This window comes from Echinops telfairi, unplaced genomic scaffold (genome assembly GCF_000313985.2).
Source record: "Echinops telfairi isolate 266 unplaced genomic scaffold, ASM31398v2 ScPeMD7_27;HRSCAF=92, whole genome shotgun sequence".
Classification (NCBI taxonomy): Eukaryota; Metazoa; Chordata; class Mammalia; order Afrosoricida; family Tenrecidae; genus Echinops; species Echinops telfairi.
Genome location: NW_022103924.1, coordinates 4,451,312 through 4,470,726, shown reverse-complemented (window position 1 = coordinate 4,470,726; position 19,415 = coordinate 4,451,312). Strand labels below are relative to the sequence as shown.

Below are 19,415 nucleotides of genomic sequence, written 5' to 3'. Positions count from 1 at the left end.
AGGGCCCTCCGTATGAGAAAGCCATGTCCTCAAGGAGGCACCATCAGGCTGTGACCTGACTGTCAGGTGAAACATCACCCCTACACTTTTGCATATCTTCAAGTTGACATGAAATTATGTAACTACCATAGTCGCCTTCTAGTTGGGAACTTTCTAGTTGAACTCTTAAATGGCTCTGTTCTACCTCCTGCTTTGGTGGATGGCATGAGAATAGTACTACCTAATCTGATGACCTTGAGAGTTGGATTGGTTGGTGGGAATGGCATCCTCTGAACAGTCCTTGCAGACATTACCAGGTGTGTACTGCTCTGTGATTATCCAGCAGACCACCCCCGAGTGTCAGGAAAACATGCTGTGTCTCTGTGTTGCCTTTCCTGGGCTGGAGTCCCCAGGAGCAATTATTAGGCCGTCACCAGTGGTGGCTCTGGCAAGGGACCCTGGAGAATCATTCATAACCATTTGCTTCAGAGCTAAAAATGACAAACCCATGCTTTCAGTGCTCTGGCAAGGGGTACGGGGGCTTCTTTGGTACAGGTTCCCTATGAGTCCCGAGGGTAGTGCCTTCCAGATCAGAGCAGAAGGGTCCTGCTTCGCTGCATCCATGTGATGCTCTACATCACCACGACCTTGCGCAGCTGAGCCGTCCGACTGCCCAGCTCCCTGCAGTGTCATCTTCTAGAACCCAAGTTCAATGAGCCTTTTTCTTTTTCTCACAACTCTCTAAACTTTAGCTTCTTGGGTTTTCCAAAATGGGAGAGATTGTCTGCCCAGCGGTTCTAATCTCATTCTGTCTATTTCTGAGTACAAGTCCCCAATGTAAATAACTGTGAGACACTTAGGGACACCCGGTACTGGGATCTAGTTATTGAAAATGATGGGGATGTCACGGTTGCATCCCTGGAGAAAACAGTACTTGCAGAGAAAGCCGAGATGCATCTGTTTCAAATCTGACTCTGACCCTGTGGTGGAAGAGATGGCTCACGGCCATTGGCAGTGATGGGGGCTTGATGCCTGGCCCATGACAGCACCATGCACAATGCTTCCCTGGCCCTCGGCATCTGGCTGTTGTGGTCCATGCATAGGATTTCCCTTGACAGAGTTTGGGAAGTGGATCACCCACCTTGCCCCTCTTAGTCCATCCTCATCAGGAAGTGCCATTGGGACCTGCTCAACATCAGAACAATACCAAGGCAGATGGGTGATGGCTGTGTCTGAGGTACTTGGCCAGGTCTCTCACAGGAGAGGTGAGAATTCTACCTCTGCACCATCACCTGCTTCCTTTCAATGCCACTTCCCCTCAGTAGTTTTTAGTGTCTTGTACCAGGCGACTGCAATCACATGGGTGAGTGAGCTTTCTGCCCTCTCTCTTGTTCAGCATCCAAGGTCATAGCATCCTCTCCCTTGTGCACTGTGAAAACCAAACAACACCTCCTCTCGGGTCCAGACACCTCTCAGATACAGGTGGTGCCACCCCCAGGATGAGCCCCCCTGCACACAGACCCCCAAGCATTTAGAGGAGAGCGCTTGCATTTGTGACAGCTGTAGGTGTTAGCTGTAAATTACTTCATTTGGTTTCCAAATTGGTTACACAGCAGAAAAGAATTTGCCATTCCACCCTGGATCTATGCAGTCAGAAGCTATCTTTGATTTTTCATTTTTTAAATCATTTTATTGAGAGCTCTTGCAGATAACATAACATTCCATAAATCAAATGATAAAACATAGTTGTACAATTGCTACTACAATCAGTTTCAAAACATTTAGAAACTATCTTTTAAAGCAGATCTGCGAGTATTCCCCACCCACTCTTGCCCCAAGATGTGTATTGTATTTCAGGTGAAAATTTACACAGCAAATTAGTCTTCTGCTCAATAATCTCCTCCCCACACACTGGTCATTTCAACATCATGGGTAAGCACTCCATTTCCTCCTTGGGTTTCCTGTTTCCATTTATCTCGTTCCCCTGCCCCTTTCCACCTTCTTATCTTTGCTTGTGGAGAGATGTTGCCTTTTTGATCTCTTATAATTTATTGTTTGAAGCAGTACATTGCTTTCTCCTATGGTATAGGCCAGGTCTATATTTGACCAAAAGGTGCCCTCTAGGAGTGGCTTCGGGTCCAAGTTGGAAGGTTGTCTTAGGGCAACCTTCTCCAGGGCCCTTCCAGACTCCATCAGACCTATTAGTCTGGTCTTTCTAAATGAGTTTTCACTTTGGTTGACATTTTTCACCCAGAATCTTCTATTTGGCCCTACTCAGAGGACTTGCTGGCAGTTGTAGCTGAGCACCAGCTAGCTCCTGTTTCATGGCAGAGGAAGCTGTGGCTGCACTGACTACGTCTTTCTCCTTTGCTCCGATGGGAAGAGACCAACAGTTGGATCTTAGATGGCCACCCACAAGTGTTTAAGACCCCACGTGTTCTTCACCAAGCTAGGATGTAGAGAGTTGTCTTTATGAACTCTGTTATGCCTGTTGACCTAGGTGCCCCTCAAGATGATGGTCCTCAGCCTTCAAGCCTCATTCCTGTATAAGTATAGGGTTGTATCTAGGATGTTTCTACAACTGTCTCGATGTGCTCTTATACATATGTCGCACTTACAAGTAGTTAGGCAGAAATGTCCACAGCTACACCTATATCTCCATGTGGGTATGCTCCTGTATGACCTCTCATTACTATTTAGCATACATATCAACTCTGTGTTCGTTCACAAGTTATTGTTTGCCATTACTGCTGTTGCAGGATTGTCTGTTCTAGAATTTACAGTAAGGCACTTCGTTCTTGCCTCTTTTGTCCGGTAGTGTGCTGCTGACTTCCCCCATGGTGTGCAATGCCTTTTCCTTCGCCCAAATTCATACCTATCCACTAACTATTTAGTGCTCCTCTCTCCTGTCCTCCTTTCCCACCTCCTCCCTGGCAAACATTCTGAAAATTCCTCCGTCTTGCCAGCTGCTTCACAGATTCTTATGCTGTTTTAATTCCGGGTTTTAAAGGAAGTGCCATACTGTTTCCCACAGTCCTTTAACCATCACAGATTTTCCCCTTCTTAGAGGGCCATTGTGCATCAGAATCACTTTGAAGACAACGAGTTTGAATTTGTTGTGAGTGATACATGAGCCTCACCTAGGAGCTTGCTAAAACATAGTTATCAGTCCAGCATATCAGGGGTGGCAAAGCAAAGTCTCAGCAGAGGGTCATGTGGCAGTGAGTTCCTTCAAAGCCCTGGTTGCTAAGAACTTCCTAAGAACATATTTTAAAATATTGTTTCCTTAGAGAAGTCCCGTAGGCTGGGTTCTCTAGAGAAACAAAACCACTGAGATATATATAAATATGATACTTATACCAAGGAAATGGCTCCCATATTTGTGGCAGGCAAGTCTAGTTCAAGTCTACGCAAATTCCAAGTCCAAGGGTCAGATGTTAAGCTTGAGGCTCCTCTTGAATTTGTTTAACTTTGGGGGGTTGATGAACCCAACATTAGCAGGAAGATCATGAGTCAGTGGCTCCAGAGGCAGGTGGATCGAAGGTTAGCAGGTCAGGCTCCTGAGTGGAGAGGCAGATGTATCCAAGGATGGCAGGTAGATGGCAGGCTGATGATGGCTTTGCTACAGTGTCCACTTATACAGGAAGTAGGTCACACCCTGAGGAAACGTCCTTTGAGTTTCATTAGGGCGGTAGCAGAGTTGCACTCCACCATAGTCATCTTACAAACCATTGACTGCTTAAAACAGGTCCCATTTGGGAGGTGATTACATGGATTACAAAGTGAGTTAGTCTGGGGAGACTAGAGAAACAAATTCATAAACATGCATATGTTTATAAGGGAGAGGTTTATGTCCAAGAGGAACTGAACTTTGAGAAAACATTCCAACCCAGTCCAGTCCAAGGCCATAAGTCTGATATTAGCCCATATGTCCAATACCAATTGATAAAATCCTCTTCAGACTCACGAAACACATGCAATGCAACCAAATGCAGGACAATCACAGCCAGTGGATAGAAAGTCTTTGGGTCCAGTGGCATTGTAAGCATCTCAGCACCAGCAGGGGTCTCTCTGTGGCTTCTCTGGCTTCCGAGTCTGGTTGCATCCATGTGACTTGTCTTCTGCAGTGTCTCCCAGAGAGTGGCAGAGAGAAAAAAGTGTCTTCTGCCTCCAAGGAGGAAGTTCCAGATTTCCCAGAATTCTCAGAAGGCCCTGCCCACACAGAAGTCTCATTGGCTATCTCCAGATTGAGAGCCTAGACTCCACCCCTACACTCTTAATCCTTAAATTGACACTGGATTAGATGACTGCCACACAAAGTTACATCTCTGGGTATACAGGGCCTTACCTGTCAAACCACTGAGGATTCTGGCCCAGCCAAGGTGACACAAACCTAAGTGTCACAGGAAGCAATGGAGGTTAGTCTTCCAGGAATAAAACCAGTGTCATCTTGTGTGCCTGCACCTGTGGAAGACAGCAGCACAGCAAAGCGAGGTTAGTTCAGGGGAAAGAGGACCTTTCAGCCAGTGCACTTACGAGACTTCGTCAGCTTCCATAGTGCGGAGCACGGGGAGGTTGGCTGAGACAGAGCCCAGAGCTCCTGGGAGGATGACAATGGGTGAGACTGAGCTGACGTCACGCAATGTAAGTGCCTTGGGAGCAGTGGTGTCATCCGAGACATTAGCCATAGTGGAACTCTTTCCACCACAGGTATTGGAAAATACCACACACCTGTTTTGTTTCTGTTTTTCTGGAGAGCTGGTTGACCGGTGCTCAAGTGCTGTGGCAGGACAGGGGTTTCTGGGAGGCCCCAGAGCTCTACCCTGAGTCATAGGTTCAAAAGAGGCTGCTGCTTTCCCCGACGCCATGCTCACTGCTGGAGCCCCAGTGGTGTAGTGGCTACACATCAGGTTGCTAACCTCAAGGTCTCCTGGGTTCCCACCGGCCGCTCCTCAGGAATAGGGCTGGGCTGTCTACTCCCATAAACAGTTCCAGTCTGAGACACCCAGGGGCAATCCTGCCCTCTGGGGGTCACCGTGAGTCAGAATCAGCTCAAACGGCAGTGAGTTTGGTTGGGGTATGGTGCTGACTGCCACCGCTAAAACAAAGCCCTGTTCAGCCCTTCAAATATGCCCGAGAGTTGCCGTTCGTGGGCAGACTGACCGTCCTTTTCAGAGGGAAAGAAAATGGTTCTTGTTAGGGCAGGTGTGGGGAGGGGCCAAGTAGCTTTTGCCTCAGACTCCATCTTGACTAGTTTTGATGCTGCAAACCCCTTGTCTGAGTTTCCAAGGGAAATTATGCTTGGGGAGTTTAAAAATCTGAGTTTAAAACCTGAGTTTCCAAATTTAAGATCTGAGTTTCCAAAGGAAACTATGCTTGGGGAGTTAGTTTATTTTGTTTGCTTTTCTAATCACATTTTTCCAAAGCCAATGTTAAAACGAGGTAGCTTTCCCATAGCCTAGGCAATGGAAGAAGTGTGTTCCAGGAATATTCTGAAGAATCGGACCGAGTTGGGAGTCTGCCCGGAATGAAAGATTCACCGCAAATAAACTGACTGCATCTGCATCCTGAAGAGCGGCGCTCCCACCCCTGCGCCTGCCTCGTGTGGCAGCCATAGCACCTTCCGCTGGCTGCTGGTACCCGGCTTTCCCGGATTGTGGACAGCCCTCCCTTGTCACAGCAGGTGTCCTTTCCTGGTGTCACCAGGGAAAAAGAAATCAACAAGCTGGACGAGAGCAGTCGAGACGCAGAGATTCATCAGGGCTCCCAAGCACAATGAGGTTACCAAATGCTTTTGTTCACTCATTCATCCACAAACCTAAGTGTCACAGGAAGCAATGGAGGTTAGTCTTCCAGGAATAAAACCAGAGTCATCTTGTGTGCCTGCACACATCTTCCTGGGAGTCTTCCTATATGACGAGAGTGATTGGAGGCACGGGGATGGCAGGGAGAGACGAAAGTAAACAAAAGTGGCAAGATCCAGACCATACACAAAGAAGAAAAGTGTCAGCTAGGGTAAATTAGAAGATACCCTGATGGTGACGCTATTGAGCTGTTAACGATCAGGTTGGTAGTTCAAAATCACCAGCCGCTCCATAGGAGAAGGATGAGGCCCATCAAAAGTTACAGTCTCAAAAACCCACAGAGCCAGTTCCACCCTGCCCTATAGGGATTGCTGTGAGTCGGAACCGACTGGATAACAGGGAGTTGGTGTTTCTGAGTGTAAATTGGGGGTGGTAAACCGGTCTGAGGGCCAAATCTGGCCTGCTACCTATTTTCATAAATAAAATTTTATTGAAGCTCCACCATGCCCATTTCCTCTCGTCTGTGGCTGCTTTAAAAGAAAAAGAAGTAGTTCTATAGGTCTTATAGAGTCACTGTGGGTCAGCATCGTCTCAACGGCAGTGAGTGGTTTTGATTTTGTGGGTGGTTTCACGATCCATAAAGTTAAAAAGGAAAAAGAAAACCCGAACCCACTGCCATCAAGTCAATTCTGACTCACAGCGACCCTCTATGTTTATAGGATTTCCAAGACTGTACATCTTTACAAGATCAGAGAGCCTCATCTTTCCCCCTCAGAGCAGTTGGTGGATTTGGACTATAAGGTTTGCCACCCAACCATTTCCCCCATTGAACCCTCAGCGGTCCCATCGCCGCGTGCAAGAGTGGTATAGAGCATCAGAAAAGAAGTTTGCTGTCCATGGGCTTCAAGTAGGGTGCAAGGACCAGGGACAGAGTGGAGTGTTAATGGGGGGCACACCTTCCTAATGGAAGGGCCTCTTTGAGGATAACACTTAAGCTGAACCCTGACAACATCAGGAGGAGCTAGCCAGTGGTAGGACTGCAGGAAGGTGTTTGTCGGTGAAGCAGACCCTGGGAGAGTGGTCTGGCCTGGTGAGTGGGGTGGTCTAGGAGAGAGCAGTATGCCATGCAGTCAGGGGTAGCCCAACTTTCACGGGCTTAGAGGAGATATGATATGGTCCAAGTGTGTTAAGCAGGGAGTTATAAGATCTGGCTTAGGTTTTAGAAATTTTCCTCAGGGAGAGGTTGGCTTGTCAGGGTCAGGTTGAGGAGCAGAGGCACCAAAGGGGCAATCTTGGAAGCCCAGTAAGGTGTGGTCTGGCTGGGGTGGTCTTGGCACTCTGACCTCAGTGAACCTTGGGTAAGAACACAAATGGAGGTCCACAGTCAACATTTAAGATGTCTGATTAAAGCTAGCAGACAAATATATTCATGCTCACATTATCAAATGAAAATAGAAGCTGCTTCCTTGCCGCCACTCTCTGACTACCTGGACGGCAGACTTTGCATTTGGCATTCCCACTCTTCAGCCTGTGGCTGCTGCTTTGCCCTGCAGTGGGCTCATTCCCTCTTTGCACCCTCCACACCCCTGTGGACGTCTGCCCAAGCTCCAGGCAGGGCATGGGCCACAGCTTCAGGAACGCCATAGTCCCAAGTCTGCCCTCCACGCCTCTCTGCACAGGCATACTGGCTGCACGTCCAGCTAGCCCTGAGCTCCTCACCACACAGTGACCAGGGTTACTTCCGGTGAATGTAGGCTATACAGTACATAGAGCAGCTCAGAGCCTTCCTCCCCAATAGCTACCCCATCTCTCAAAAACCCTGTAGTGTTAAGAGCAATCCTGGAGCTGCCTACCACTAGGAGGGTTGTCCCTTGCCCCATTCATCGTCCCAACTGCACCATCTAGTGGTGAATAGTGAAAGCTCACCACTACCTTGGAGTGGATTTCGGCTAAGATAAGGCAGGGTAGAACTGGCCCTGTGAGTTTCCCAGGCTATAACTCTTCACAGGAGTAGAAAGCCCTGCTTTGCAACCCCCTTCATGACTCGGGAGAGAGAATTCAGGAACTTCCGTAGTGGGTGGTCCACCCAGAGCCTCCTGGAGCACAGTTCTGCTCTGATGCACAGGGATGGCATGGTGACAATGGGTAAAAAGAAAATCCAATCTGGTGGTGTTTTGCTTCTCCAAGTCCCATAGCAAACAGGTTGAAGTTGAAGTGGGACAGGTGTGCCGCCGCTGTGACAGATGCTTTTGCCAAAGCTCCGTGTCAAAACTGACACAGCATGAACCAGACAGGCAGGAGCACGAACCAACGGCAAAGTTTCCTTATCAGAAGTGGTTCAAGTGAAACTTAAGCTGGAAGCAGCCTGGCAGCCTCTGCTCATCTCAGGTGGAGCAGACTCTGACCCATCTGAAGGAGTTCTGGGTAAATCAGCCCGCTGCAGATGGCCAAACAGGCAGACAACTTGTATCATCTACTCAGTGAGATAGATATCCATAATGAAACGGGACTGCCTGTCAGGATGGGGTGAGTCCAGTTTACGATGGGTGGAGACTAGGCTGCCTGGTTTTAGGGGGGGTGAAAGGTCGGTCTGACTCAGTGTGTCTGTGTCAGCCTAAGCAATATGGGCACGTGCGCAGCCATACCCGGCGCTGGGGAGAACCCCAGCATCCCTCTTCTCCCAAGTGCCTGTCAGAATAGAATCCTTCAGCTTTCATGCTGACTGAGCCCAGGACCTCCCTCCCCCTGAAGTGTGTCAACCTGAACCTGTTGAGATTTGAGGTTAAAGAAGTTAGCATAATGAAAACCACCTCCTGTCTGATGAAACACTGTCTGGAGCTGTGGCTTCCGACCCGTGCAGCCCCAACGCTCCCAAAATCAAGGGTGGATCATAAATCCCTGCAGAGATCAGTAGGGTGCTGTAGGGGTCCCAGGACAGAGAGATGGGAAAATGAGCTAAAACAGTATGTACTTCCTGCTGTAAATGCATGGGCCTAAGGCTTGCCCTCAGCCACCACCCGGCCACGGCACACACGGCATTCCAGGGACGGACACTGGCAGCTGCAATTCCGCAAGCTGAGGGGGTGCGGTGTCCAGAAGCGGGGAAAGCATCTTTCATGAGATCTAAAACAAAGAAAAAAATCTTCCAAAATGTATTATTTTCCCCATTTACCCAACATGTACAGTCTTGGAAAACTCAGGATATCTGAACCATGTCCCACCTCTGAAGCAAAATAAAACCCTTGGGTGTTATCTGTGAAACACACATAAGTGCTAAATTCAATTGTTTGTTTGAGATGAACTTGTTTGTTACTAAAGACTCCGAGTCTATTTCAGTTTTCGTTTTCCTCCTTTTTTGTTTAAGCCACTTAACCAACTATTTGGGTTTGAGGGACAAGGAATCTGTAGGGTTTGGGGTTTTGTTTTAAAGGAAAGAAAGAAGCATACTTTATCTGTTTACCCAGCTCCTCCAAAGAAATGAACCCAACGCCCAGCTCCTCTGAAACCCCCCATTACTGTAGTTCTCCTCCCCTTCATCCCGCCTCCCGCCCCGCCCCCTCACCCATAACCACGCCCTCCCCTCGCCCCACTCCGCCCCGTCCCTTCCTCCATGGAGTCACCAGTCTTCTTTATGGGTGTACAAACTACCCCCCCCTTTGTTTTTCCTTATAACAATGGTGTTATTAAACGTTTATTTTTATAAGACTTGTTTGCTAACCATAACATTTTCTCGATAGCTTCTCCATTCGAGTATTGCTTTTCTGCTCTGTTCCCTCTGCTCTTGTATATTTGTTCATTTTTGTCTTCACAGAGGAATGTTGTCTGATTCCTCGTTTTTGTTCGTTTAGTTCCATTTCACTTTGAATATCGCTTAAATAGGATATTTTCTCCAGAAAATTTGCTTTTCTAATATTTTTAGGTTGTTGCCTATTGTTGCTATAGATTTTCCATCCATAGAATTCCTTTTAATATTTTTTGTAAAGGTAGTCATGTTTTTATAAATTCCTTATCTGTAAATGTTTTTATTTCTCCCTCATAATTATTTTATTTGTTTATCATTTTATTGGGGGCTCATACAACTCTTATCACAATCCATACACACATCAATTGTATAAAGCACATATGTACATTCGCTACCCTCATCATTCTCAAAACATTTGCTCTCCACGTAAGCCCCTGGCATGAGCTCCTCATTTTCCCCCTCCCTCCCCGCCCCCACTCATGTTTGAGGCATAATTTTCTCCCTCATATTTGAGGGATTGATTGGGATTTTTTTTTCTTTAAGAATTTGGAACATATCATTCCATTGCCTTCTTTCCTGAATGGTTTCCGTAGAAAAATCTGCACTTATCCTGATCTCTTCCTTTTCTTGAATATTAGAAAGCTCGATTATTATATGCTGAGGCGACTTCCTTTCAGGGTCAGTTCTGTTTGGAGTTATATGGACTTCCTGCATAGTTATTTTATTTTCTGACGTGTTAGGGAAGTTCTCCCTTAAGATTTCTTTTTTTTTTTTAGTAGGGAAAGGGTCACTCAGAACCACCACCACCACCCACTCCCCCATTAGCCCTGTACCTGGGCCCTCCAACCCTGTGGGCCTAGGCTTGCTCTTAATTCCCTGCCCATTCCCTTAAGATTTCATTGACTATTTTCTCAGTAGTTACTACATCTGCTTTCTCATCTGGGACATTTATTGGGAGTATGTTTTTCCTTTGGATGGCGCCCCATAGTATTCTTAGGTTATCTTCAACTTCTTTTTGTCATTTTTATGACCTGGTCTCCTTGTGTTTTGTTCTGGAGAATTGTGTCGTAAAGATCCCTGATTCCAATGTTTCTCTCCTGCTGTGTTGTTCTTCCACACTGTTTTCCCGTTCTGATATTTTGGTGTTTGCTTTTTGTACTTCTGTTGCAAGCTGTGCTATCTCTAACTTTTTATTCATTTTGTCAGCATGTTCCTTCAAGGCATTCCTGAATTCTAGAATGGTGGCTTGTGTTTCTTCTCTCTCTCTATCTACATTTTCTCCCATGGACATTAACTGGAGCCCGCCACTGTTGTGAGAGGATTCGCAGTCCTCTCTTCCTGCAGCAGCTCTTCCGAGTCCATGTCTGTGTGTGGTGTGGTTGCTGGGGCTGTTTCTCCTGTGTACAGAGAATGCCCACTGCTTCAGGGACAGTGTTCTCATCAGTTCATGTGATGTCTGTCCCTGAAGACCGTTATCCCCACACCTCTGTGTGGAACCTGGGTAGGCCAGGGTGGCCAGGCCATTCGGCACCAGCCTAGCCTCAACTGGGGCTGACATCAGCAAACAATTAAGTATGGGCTCTATTAAAGTCCTGGTTTTGAAGCCAAATGCCAAGGAATGAACTCGAGTTTTATAACAGCTCAGGCCATGACACAAAAACGACTCAGCTCAGAGACATTAGTAGGATTCCAGGATTTGGTGCTGGAAGAAATGGGCTGGTGAGGTCTGAGCGCAGACAGGTGCGGGCAGGCAGGCTCTTTCCTCTGAAGGGCTTCCTGCGTGGGTCCCCATAGAGTCCAGTCATTTCCACAACACCCGTTACGGAGCAGAGGCCGGGCCGTTCCCTGGTAGAATGATCACCCTTCCTGCAGCAGACCCAGGTTTGATTTTGGCCAGTGAGTTCAGCAAAGCCCCCACGTATCTCTCCGCGAGGCTTGTCTGACGCCACTGTGCTGATCTCACAGAGCTTCCCCACTCTGGGACTCTGAAGAAAGGCGGGGCCATTGACTTCCACACGTCAGCCAGCGAAGCCCCTGTGGCCCCCAGTGAGCCAGCCCCTGAGTGTATGAGTCACCATGAGTTGGGTCGACTGTGGAACAGCCAATGACAACAGCAACTTGTCGAGCAGCCAACATGTCCGGGGCGGACCTAGTCTCCAAGGAAGCTGGAGTCTGGACAAGCCAGAGCCTTGTTGGCGTAGGGAAACATACATCTGTCCCACTAACGGAGTGATGGGAAGGGGGCAAAGGCGGGAACTTGGGGGGCTGGCCCACCGAGGCAGTCCTGTCTAGTGCTGCCTATCACAACCTTGGCTGCACAGAGTCCCTGACTCATGCCTGGCTTCTGTTTCAAAGTCAAATACCTCATTGAAAAAAAAAAGTTTTCCTTATGAGTGCCTTTTTTCTCAGAGTCTCCATAAATCTCATCTTCATTTGTCTCCATGGGTTGGAAACACTACATTTAAACAACACTGTATGTTGTACCAATGACTACGAACGATAAGGTGTAGGAAGAGTAGGGGAAAAATGATGGGCTTAAGTGTGGCTCATCAGGACCAGAACTGGTTGTAAATCAGGGCCTATCTGTGTCTCCCTTCTTGGGGAGTCCCTTCCATGGGCCAAGGCAGGAGCAGAGAGGAAGAGGGCCAGATCCGGCTGGAAGGGAAACTTGTGTGACCGACCAGGGACAGTTGGGCATGTGGAAGCTAACAGGCGAAAACAGAGGGTATCGTCCTGAGGAGAACTGAAAATGAGGGGCATCAGGCTGCACACACACAACTACACAACTCCAGGAGCTCATTGGGACTCAGCCTGGTGGGGCAACCCCACCCCTCCCCCAGCTGTACACGTGGGAGAAGCAGTCTCTGTGGTTCACAGATCCACTTGCAAGCCTAGCTTGTAAAAAGCATGTATGTTTTGTTTCACGTGAAATTGTTCATCTATCCCTATCACCAAGACTGTGGGTGTGGTGGTGTAGTAGATTACTTGCTGAGTAACCTACTCACCAAAAGGTAGCAGTTCAAAACCACCAGCTACTCAGGAGAAAGAGGCAGCGTTCTACCCCCATAAAGAATGATGGTCTTGAAGCCCACAGGGGCTCTATCCTGTCCCCTCGGTTGCGATGACTCGGAACGACGGGTGGCAGGACGTTTCTGAGAGCACTGTGTTGAGCGCTGCGAGGTGCTGCGGCACCACATGCTCACAAAGAAAGGAATGACTGGGAAGTGAACCTGTAGGGACATTCCCACTTCTCTTCGTCCCTCCTCCCCCCGGCCCAAGAAAGACCAGGAAAAGGTGATCGCATCCTCAGCCACATCCTGAGCAGGTACCTTTGTGCCTTCCAGTGGCCGCCCTTCTCTCCGCTGCAGTGCCCTGCGTGACCAGGACCCACCTGCACAGGTGGCCCTTGCTGTTCAAACAGAGCTGGTCCTATTTGTTGTCTACACTGAGCGGCTCCCAGGAATTGCGCCTTCCAGTTCATTGTGACTGGGGACTGTAGGCAAATCCCTAGAGACAGGACGCAGATTGTGGTTGCCAGAGGCTGAGGGGGCCTGGGCTGATTGCTTACAGGTTACAGACTGTGTGTTTGGGGTGGCGGAAAAGCTTTGGGACTTGGTTGTGACGAGAATGATGCAGCACGGTGAAGGTTAATATTGCGGTTGACTTGTGCACTTCAAAATGGTGCATTTTAGGTTATTTCTTTAATGTGCTGGAGACAGAACAAACTGTGTCATGCAGGTAAAAATGTCAGAGGGGGCGGGGTGCAGGGGAGGCGGGATGCCAAGGAGAATCGGCGATCACCGTCTTGGTTTGCCACCAGCAGCAGCAGCAGCTCTCGTCAAGTCTGATTCATGGCGACCCGTCTGCTCACTGAGAGTTTCAGGGGCTGAGTTTTAGGAAGTCGATCTCCAGGCCTTTCTTCCAAAGAAAAAGTGGGGGGACCCAAGCCTCCCCCTTTCACTTAGCAGCCGAGGGTGTGACCCATTTGCACCACCCATTCCATAACCAACCGGCCATGTTTCCCCCCCATCTCCAGGACACGCACCGGGCCCTCTTCATCCAGCAGCTCCGGCCCACGCAGACCCTCCAGCCGAGAATCAAACTCAAGCTGTTTGGCCACGCGGGTTCTGGCAAAACCACCCTGGTGGAATCCCTCAAGTGCGGGCTGCTCAGGAGCTTCTTTCGCAGGCGGCGGCCCCGGCTCTCCTCCACCAGCTCCACCCGCTTCCCGCCATCGCCCCTGGCTTCCAAGCCTGCAGGTAGGACACAGGGCGGCCCCTGGGCTCCGGCAACATGTGCTTTGCTGTCTCCTGTCAGGGCCTAGGCAGGCTGGTGTTTGCTTTGGTTCTTGGCCCAGGGCTGCCCTGCTCCTGTGGCCGGGGCAGCTTTCAGGAGTGTCCAGGCCAGCTACTAGCCCTGCGTCTCCTGTCTCCGTGGACCAGTGATTGCAGTCTCCCTGCAGGTGCAAAAGTGCCCCAAGAGCCTTGTATCACCTTTTCACTGCAGGCCTTTGCCCTTGAAGATAGAAAGTACTTGATCTAACACAGGTATTGATGACCCTCGGGATGCGCCACTGTTCCCGCAGCACTCCTGTCCCTCACTGGACTATAATTTTGGCCCCACTTGAGGCTGCAAAGTAGGTTACACATTCAGTCTTCCTGGCTGAATGATGAAGCCCATCCCCTCTGGTAATTCCTGGTGTCACCCCTAGAAGGAGGCAGCTCTCCTGCTGTGGAAGCAGCGTGTACTCATTATTGGGAATATTATAATCACACTAGTCATTGTAATCCACCTAAGGTCACTCCAGTCTGAACACCGTGGGAGTGAAGGAGGGAGGGGCGGGCTCTGTTCCGAACTGGAAAAGGACAGAGAGGGCAAGCCCAACAGGTCCTTTCTGCTTGTGGAAGGGAATGTACAGGAGTGTGTGTGTGTGTGTGTGTGTGTGTGTCGTTTACATCTACAATGTGAATGGTGTGTGTGGTGTGTATGTGTGGCACAAAAAACATTTGCACCACCCAAGGACTTTGGAAAGGCCAAGCTTAAATATAAGCCAAAGACCTGCTTTGGCTCGGCCCTCGTGTTCACCAAGGAGATGGATCGAGCAGGCCACTGCTTTTTGTAGATCCCAAGGGAAGGCCTCCCAAGAGTGTGTCCCCCAGGGAAGGGAGTGTTGGTTCTTGACAGCAGCATCTCCCTGTGGCACCAGCAGTGGTTGGCCCCTGTCTCTCCCTGGACAAGGCTCCTGACACTCCTTTATCTCCTCTTTCTGTCCCATGGAGAGATGCCTACATGAGATCATATCTCCCCTATAGGTAGCAGGGAGTCTTTGTGCCATTAGGAATCTCACCCTCTTGGGGAAAACTGTCCTGGAGGCTGGGCAGGCAGGACGATGTCTCTCGTGTCCTTGGGAGAGGTGGCCTCCTGCTCACAGCACTAGGTGGTCTTGTCTAGGACCCTTGAGCACCCCCTTTATCAGAGCAGGGTTGAAGGTGGGCACATCATGTTATTCCTGTTTGACAAGGCCTCGGTGCCCCGGGGTGTGAAATGACTTGCTCAAAGGTCAAAAAAGCCTGTCTTCTGAGTGGTTCAATGGAGGGTCCTGGGCTCACACTGGCCTGGCAGCCTTGGGCTCCTACAGGTGAGTCTGGCCACTGAGCCCACTCCTCTGCCTGTGGGGAGTGGACTTGCTTCCGGCTATCCTTATGTCACTCGGGCTCACAGTTGCTGAGTGTCCTAGCTGTTGAGTTGCGGTTTTACGGTAGGAGCAAAGTGGCCAGTGTCGTGAGGGATGACTATGCAGGGCTTACAGAGATAGCTGTCTCCTCATCAGAGAGGAGGATACGGAGGAAGAATCTTCCCAAGGCACCATCGCCCGGTCAATTTGGACTTGGCGCGACCCTCTCGGGCAGAGTAGCTCTCCTGCACGGGTTTCCCATCGAGCAGGCGGCCATATCTCCCTCCCCCAGAACAGCTTGGTGGGTTCCAGCTGCTGACCTTGGGGTGAGCAACTGAGCACTTTAACCCCTGCAGCACCTGGCACCCTAGGATCTTTCCAACGTGGTGCAAAAGTGGATTCGCCACCAACCTGCCACTCTTTACCAGGAGGGCACACACTAGGTTTCTGTCTATGATTTCATTGTTTCCTGTAGTAATCCAGAATGCAAGCCCAGACCGCCGCGGAGGTGCAGGCATTAGCGACTGTCGCTTTAGCACACGCTGTCCTCCGGGCACAAACCACCATGACACGGAGCAGTGCTTGTCCTGACAGATGGCCATCCTGACGGGCAGGCTTCCTGGTTCAGGGAAACCGGAAAATGTGCTCTCTTATTTGATTGTGGTGATATGTATGTTGTCATTTTAACTATTTCAAAGGTACCAGATGTGACACCATGTTGCACACCCATCACCATTTTGCATTTCCAAAGGACACAGAAGCTCACTACCCTCAGCAATAGCTTCCATTCCCCACGCCCTTTAGTTTCTTTTGTCTGAGTGGATTTGCCTTTTCTAGGTATTTTACATAAGGAGCCCTGGTGGTGTAGGTGCACCCTGGGCTGTGATCCACCTGGTCAGCAGTTCAAAACCAGCAGCAGTTCTGCAGGAGAAAGACTGGCCCTTCCCTTGCCATCAACAGCGACAGTGTTGGAAACACACAGGGGCATTGCTATGAGCCAGCATGGGCTCCACGGCTGGGAGTTTGGTTTGCATGTGCGGGGTCACACACCACTTGTCAGTGAGAGTCGAACGTCTATGCTTCAGTATGATGAAATGTCACAGATCAGAACTTCATTTCTTTCCATGGCCAAAGAACGTTCCATTGCACGTCTACACCACATGTTGAGTGTCCATTCACCTGGGGATGGAGACTTGTTCTCACCTTTTAACTCATGTGTAGCTCCCACAGCTTTTATCAGGCTTGGAATCATGGTCTGCAGAGAAATGCAGCAAAGTACTGTCACGTTGACATTGAGAATTGAACCATTTTGCTTTCTTCTTCCCAGTTCTGTACTGGCCAAGTTCTCTACAATCAGAATGTGTACGCACACATGCATGTGTTGTGTCGAGTGCCTTCAAGTCATTGTGATTCATAGTGACCACATGTGACACAGTAGGACTGCCCAGAGGGTTTTCTAGGCAGTGATCTTGTGGGGAACAGATCACAAGGGGTTTCTCTCTTGGGGCCCCTGAGTAGGTTCCAACTGCCAACCTTCAGCTTGGAGTCAAGGGCCACCAGGGTCTCTTTTGATGTATATAAGCTCATAGCTCATTGTCCTCTCTCTTCTCCGTTCACCTCTTCCTGCTCTTGTGGTCCAGGTTTCTCCTCTGTTTCCCACTCTGACTCCAGGCTTGGATAAGGGTGTTGGGATAACCAATTTAAAGACAGCCCAAGTGAAAAGACCCTTCCTTTGTGAAGTGCCTGCCAGGACTAATTGTGGACAAAGGCGCGGTGTAGTGTAGTCAGCTCCTTGGGTATTCCCCTGCCTGTATTCATTCATTCACCTGATGCTTATTGCGCTCCCACCACGGCCATCTCAGTCTCCCTCTACTGCTATCATGCAAATACCACACGTAGGTGCTCTCAGGGATTAAAAGGCTGGAAGTTTGAATCCAGTGTGTGGCTCTAGAAGGAAGGCTTCCTAGTCTACTTCAAGTTCTAGTAGCTACAGCAATTCTTGTGGATGAATCTTGCCTCCATGTCTGTCTTCCTCTTCTCCCTAGGTGTTTCTAGGTCTACTCTGCTCTTTTTGTTGCACAGAAATGATTAGATTTAGAATCTACCCTCCTCAGGTGTACTCTTATAATTAGCATAAGAAAAAATTCATATTTTCAAGGAGGATGACATCAGTGGGTACACTGACTTAGGATTCCAGAGCACAGGTGAGGCAGGCACAATTCACCCCATTACAACAGGCCAGTTGCTGTCCTCCCAAACCATGAGATCTTTAAGGAGAGGCAGGTGGACAACAAGACATTACAGGCTCTCAGTTGTTGTTGTCAGGTGCCGTGGAGTCAGTCCTGACTCATAGGAACCCTGTGTACAACAGAGCGAAATACTGTCCGCTCTTGCACTATCCCCACAGTTGTCCTTATGATGAAGCTCATTATTGCAGCCTACATGTGGCTTGCTGAGGGCCTTCTTTGGCGCTGGCCCTCCATTTTATCAAGCATGGTGTCCTTCTCCAGGGACTGTCCCTCCGGACAGCGTGTCCAAAGTACATAAGGCGAAGTCTCACCACACTCGCTTCTAAGAAACATTCTAGCTGTACTGCTTCCAAGACAGGTCTGTTGGTTCTGTTGGCAGTCCCCGGGACTCTCAATATGCTGCACCAGCACCACAATCCAAATGCACCCATTCTTCTACGGTCTTCCTTATTCAGGGTCCAACGTGCACATGCACATGAGGCAATGGAAACTGCCATGGCTTGGGCCAAGGCCTCAAAGTAACATCCTCCCTCACTTTGCAATACTTTAAAGAGGTCTTGTGCAACAAATTTAGCAAATGCAATGTGTCCTTTGATCTCTTCATGCAGCTTCCATGAACATTGATTATGGATCCAAGTAAGACAAAGCCCTTGGAAGCTTCAGTTTTTTATCCGTTTATCATGATGTTACCTATTGGTCCAGGTGTGAAGATTTGAGTCTTCTTTACATTGAGTCATAATCTCGTCTGAAGGCTGCAATCCCTGATCGTCATTAGCAAGTGCTTCAAGCCCTCCTCACTTTCAGCCAGTACGGTTGTGTCATCCACATATCCCAGGTTGTTAATAAGCTTTCTTCCAATCCTGATGCCACATTCTTTTGCATATAAATCAGTTTCTCTGATTATGTGCTTTGCATAGTCTGTTATGATCCACACAGTCGAATGCCTTGGCATAGTCAATAAGACACAAGTAGACATCTTCCTGAGATATTCTGCGTTCAGCCAAGATATGTCTGATGTTAGCAATGATAGCCCTTGTTCCACATCCTATTTTGAATCCGACCTGAATCTCTGGCAGCTCCCTGTCAATGCGCAGCATAATCTTCAGAAAAATTTGCTTTTATAGTCAATGATAATGTTCTATAATTTGAGCATTCTGTTGGATCACCTTTCTTTGGAATGAGTATAAATACGGATCTCTTCCAGTCCAATTGGCCAAGTAGCTGTCTTCCAAATTTCTTGGCATAGATGAGTGAGTGCTTCTAGTGCTTCATCAGCTTGTTGAAACATTTCCATTGGTATTCCATCCATTCCTAGAGCCTTGCTTTTGGCTAATGCTTCCAGTGCAGCTTAAACTGATTCTTTCACTACCTCCTGAAATGGTGGAATATCGACTACTTCTTTTTGGTACAATGACTCCGTATATTCTATCTTCTTTTGATGCTTCCTGCATCACTCAATATTTTCTTGTGTTTTTTTTAAATCATTTTATTGGGGGCTCATGCAACGCTTGCCAAAATCCATACATACATCCATTGTGTCAAGCACATTTGTAAATTTGTTGCTCTCATCATTCTCAAAACATTGGCTTTCTACTTGAGCCCTTGGTATCAGCTACTCATTTTTCCCCTCCCTCCCTGCCCCGCTCCCTCATGAACCCTTGATAATTTATAAATTATTTTTATCTTGTCATGTCCTATGCTGTCCGACATCTCCCTTCACCCACTTTTCTGTTGTCCATCCCCCAGGGAGGGAGTTATATGTAGATCCTTGCAATTGGTTCCCTCTTTCTACCTCACCCCAACCCCCTCCCTCTACCCCCCATATCACAACTCTCACCACTGGTCCTGAAGGGTTTATCTGTCCTGGATTCCCTGTGTTTCCATTTCCTATCTCTACCAGTGTACATCCTCTTGTCTAGCCAGATTTGTAAAGTAGAATTGGGATCATGATAGTGGGGGAAGAGGAA

The 19,415-nt window shown here is 48.6% G+C and overlaps 1 protein-coding gene across 1 annotated transcript in view; it reads left to right on the top strand.

Annotated features, from left to right (window-relative positions):
• The window catches only part of DAPK1 (death associated protein kinase 1), a 232,822-nt gene that overhangs the window by 192,120 nt on the left and 21,287 nt on the right, over positions 1–19,415 (top strand). Inside the window, exon 19 of the mRNA XM_004714598.2 lies at positions 13,562–13,784. Coding sequence (XP_004714655.1) covers positions 13,562–13,784 — 223 coding nt within the window. The remainder of the gene's footprint in view (positions 1–13,561; positions 13,785–19,415) is intronic.